This window comes from Sphaeroforma arctica, assembly GCF_001186125.1.
Source record: "Sphaeroforma arctica JP610 unplaced genomic scaffold supercont1.20, whole genome shotgun sequence".
Classification (NCBI taxonomy): domain Eukaryota; class Ichthyosporea; order Ichthyophonida; genus Sphaeroforma; species Sphaeroforma arctica.
The window spans coordinates 196,010-199,428 of NW_014040538.1; the positions used below are offsets into that span (position 1 = coordinate 196,010).

At 44.8% G+C, this 3,419-nt stretch overlaps 2 protein-coding genes across 2 annotated transcripts in view; both read right to left on the reverse strand.

Annotated features, from left to right (window-relative positions):
- Positions 1 to 107: 107 nt before the first annotated feature.
- Positions 108 to 792, reverse strand: SARC_00614 (hypothetical protein; the record flags this gene model as incomplete). Its single annotated transcript, XM_014305714.1, has 2 exons — positions 108 to 465; positions 707 to 792. 2 exons carry the CDS (start codon positions 790 to 792, stop codon positions 108 to 110), a joined length of 444 nt encoding a protein of 147 aa, XP_014161189.1.
- A 1,964-nt stretch (positions 793 to 2,756) lies between these two features.
- The window catches only part of SARC_00615 (hypothetical protein), a gene marked incomplete at both ends in the record, with an annotated part of 5,504 nt that continues 4,841 nt past the window's right edge, over positions 2,757 to 3,419 (reverse strand). Inside the window, one exon of the mRNA XM_014305715.1 lies at positions 2,757 to 2,935. Coding sequence (XP_014161190.1) covers positions 2,757 to 2,935 — 179 coding nt within the window. The remainder of the gene's footprint in view (positions 2,936 to 3,419) is intronic.

The window sequence follows — 3,419 nt, forward strand, 5'->3', positions numbered from 1 at the left end:
AGACTTAATCCCATCAACCTAGACTTAAGCCCATTCACCTTAGACTTAATCCCATCAACCTAGACTTAAGCCCATTCACCTTAGACCGAAGCCCATTCACCTCAGACTTAAAGCCCATTCACTTTAAACTTAAGCCCATTCACCTTACACTTAAGCCCATGCACCTTACACTTAAGCCCATTCACCATAGACCTAAGCCCATCAACCTTAGACTTAAGCCTATTCACCTTAGACTTAAGCTGATTCACCTTAGACCTAAGCCCATTCACCTTAGACCTAAGCCCATTCACCTGAGACCTAAGCCCATGCACCTTAGACCTAAGCCCATCAATTTTAGACTTAAGTCCATTCACCTTCGACCTAAGTCCATTCACCTTAGACTTAAGCCTATTCACCTTAGACCTAAACCCATCGACCTTAGACTTAAGCCCATTTACCTTAAACTTAAGCCCATCTATCTTAGGCCTAAAACCATTCACATTACAGCCTTAGACCTACAATAATTCAACATATACCTAAACACATTCTTTAGAACTGAACTCAATCACCTTATACCTAAACCCATCTACCTTGACACAAACGGGTATATCTCAACCTAAACCCAAACCTCTTTAACCTAAAAATATAAACATGCAGAGGCCTTTCCTTGGCTCGTGGTCACTTGAACGGTCAGGGTGCATGTCGTCCAATCACCAGCATGGCATACACAACGCAGTCGCCTCCGAGGGCATGTTGGGTGCGTGTGGGTGGTACTATGACAAGGTCTTCGACAAGGCTGTCTTTGGGCAGCATGAAGATGTCTTGCTGGCGCTAGATGTCTTGTTCAAAAAGGTGGGTCTGACCTTCCTATTCTCCGACTTCCCGGTGTCTGTGTCGATGTACACCAATTGCTGTGCCGATAGGTTCTCAAGTGCAAACCCCGTGTAGCGAGGTGAGAGCTACAGTTGGGTTTCTAGGGTTTGCACAGGGTATGTAGAGTGCGGGTGGGTGGTAGTGCGACCAGGGGCACAACAAGGCTGCATTTGGGTACCCCAAGACTGTCTGGCTGGCCCTGAATGTGCTATTTAGAGATGTAGGCTTTATATTTCCATCCTCCGACTTCCCATAGATTCTTGAGTGCAGCATGCTTAAGTGGGTTGGTTGAGCGTAAAGACTTTAACTGTACCGGACCCCTAGTGGAGTGCTTATCCCTCCAGATGGTCCCACTGAAGAGAAGGAGGCTGACACCTGATTCCCCCGTTATCTCATAAGGAAATTGAACCCTTCAGAAAAAAATATTAGTCTGTGTACAAGATGGAGACCAACGTATGTAAAGTCGCACATACGTTTTGTGTATTGGCGCGCTAGTTTATAGTTCTCGATCGTCTTGAACACCTCATTCTGTGTTTGCGTACACATATGCATCTTGGCGAATTGCTAGGCATGTTAGGTGTAAGGTGCGGAGTCGTCGGCATCCCAGCAACGTATAAGGTGATTTGAATATCGCATGCGCAACCTCTAGAGCCGCACGAGTCCTCATACATGGAACACTTCATACCCGCCACTGCACTCACAACATCCACGCCATGGGATTCACACGCCTAGCGTAACCCTGAGGCCGTGAGAGATGTTCTCGTACTTCGGTAGGGTATACACGAGGTGCATTCTCTCCCTTGCTGTAATTGTATATAGCAGGCGCCGGAGATACACTGAGGTATCACATATAAAAGAACACCTTAGGTACAAGTAAATAAATAGCCAGGTTACATCCTAACTGTGGTCAGTTTGGTGGCCGTGTACTTCTGAGGTGAGATGTTTCGGAGTGCATTTATGCTGTCTGTTATTCACCAACAGGTATAGATTGGGTCTGTTATTCACCAACAGGTATAGATTGGATCTGTTATTCACCAACAGGTATAGATCGGGTCGGTTATTCACCAACAAGTATAGATTGGGTCTGTTATTCACCAACAGGTATAGATTGGGTCTGTTATTCACCAACAGGTATAGATTGGGTCGGTTATTCATCAACAGGTATAGATTGGGTCGGTTATTCACCAACAGGTATAGATTGGGTTGGTTATTCACCAACAGGTAAAGATTGGGTCTGTTATTCTCCAACAGGTATAGATTGGGTCTGTTATTCTCCAACAGATTTGGATTGGGTCAGTTATTCTCCAACATGTATAGATTGGGTCTGTTATTCACCAACAGGTATAGATTGGGACGGTTATTCACCAACAGGTATAGATTGGGACGGTTATTCACCAATAGATTTAGATTGGGTCAGTTATTCTCCAACAGGTATAGATTGGGTCGGTTATTCTCCAACAGGTATAGATTGGGTCGGTTATTCACCAACGGATTTAGATTGGGCTCCGAGGATAACGACACACACTACTTGGCACTCGCGCTGAGGCGGAACATGTTCTGTTTTAGGCTATAGCTGTGCTCTATATTCTGACGAGAGCTGAGAAGTACTTGCAGGCTGGGACCGTCATGAAACCAGACACGTGATAAGACTAAAACTGGCACATCTGGAGGGCAACCTTAACAGCGAAATGTAGCGAATCCTAACGATACGGATCTGCCTCTGATTTGATAATTACTTTTATCGGAGTGGTAATTATTTTGCAAACACGGAGAGATATTTACGAACTATGTATTGTATTAAGAGTTTAGTAGTTTTAGTCAAGGTCTACATATACACACCCAGCCTCCTAAATTTATTGCAGGATACAAGGTGTATGCACGCGCTAAACTGCTAGCAAGCAGTCTTACTCCACATCCTCCTTAAACCCATCCAACCCGCTTGTGCTTTGCGCCTCGGCTAGTTCCTGTTGCTTTAAGATCGTCATGCCCACGTGATGTTTGCACACATAGTACGCGTCCACGATGTCGTTGATGGGTGAGACAGTAGTCCCTCGGGTATTGAACACATCGGAAAGGTTGATCCCTGCTCAGGGTATATAGGGTTGGGTTAGGGTTTGGGAGTCAGGAGTCAGCCAGGCAAACAACGCACAGCTTGGTAGGTAGGGAGTTAGAAGAGTTGGTGTACGTTTTCAAACTCAATTGTATACCCAAGTGTATGCATGAATGTATGTACTCATGTTTAATAACTTAATACGCGTGGCATGGTATCGCTGACACCTATATACAGCTTTAGCGATGTGATGACGAATGTGTCTGCACCATGCTCGATGTACAGCATACGATACACATCCAGAATACAGCTTTGATTTTGGCATAGACAGTCTAGGGGTACAATTGAGCTAATACAGTGAATGACTTATGCATGTAAAATGATGATGATATCAGCTCATACATGCACAAGTAGCATTTTATTAGAAGTGATACATACGCCAGGACAGTGCACGTGCTAGATACACACACAGCTACGCAACTGTGTACACTATACGTCCTCCTGAGCCTATATATAT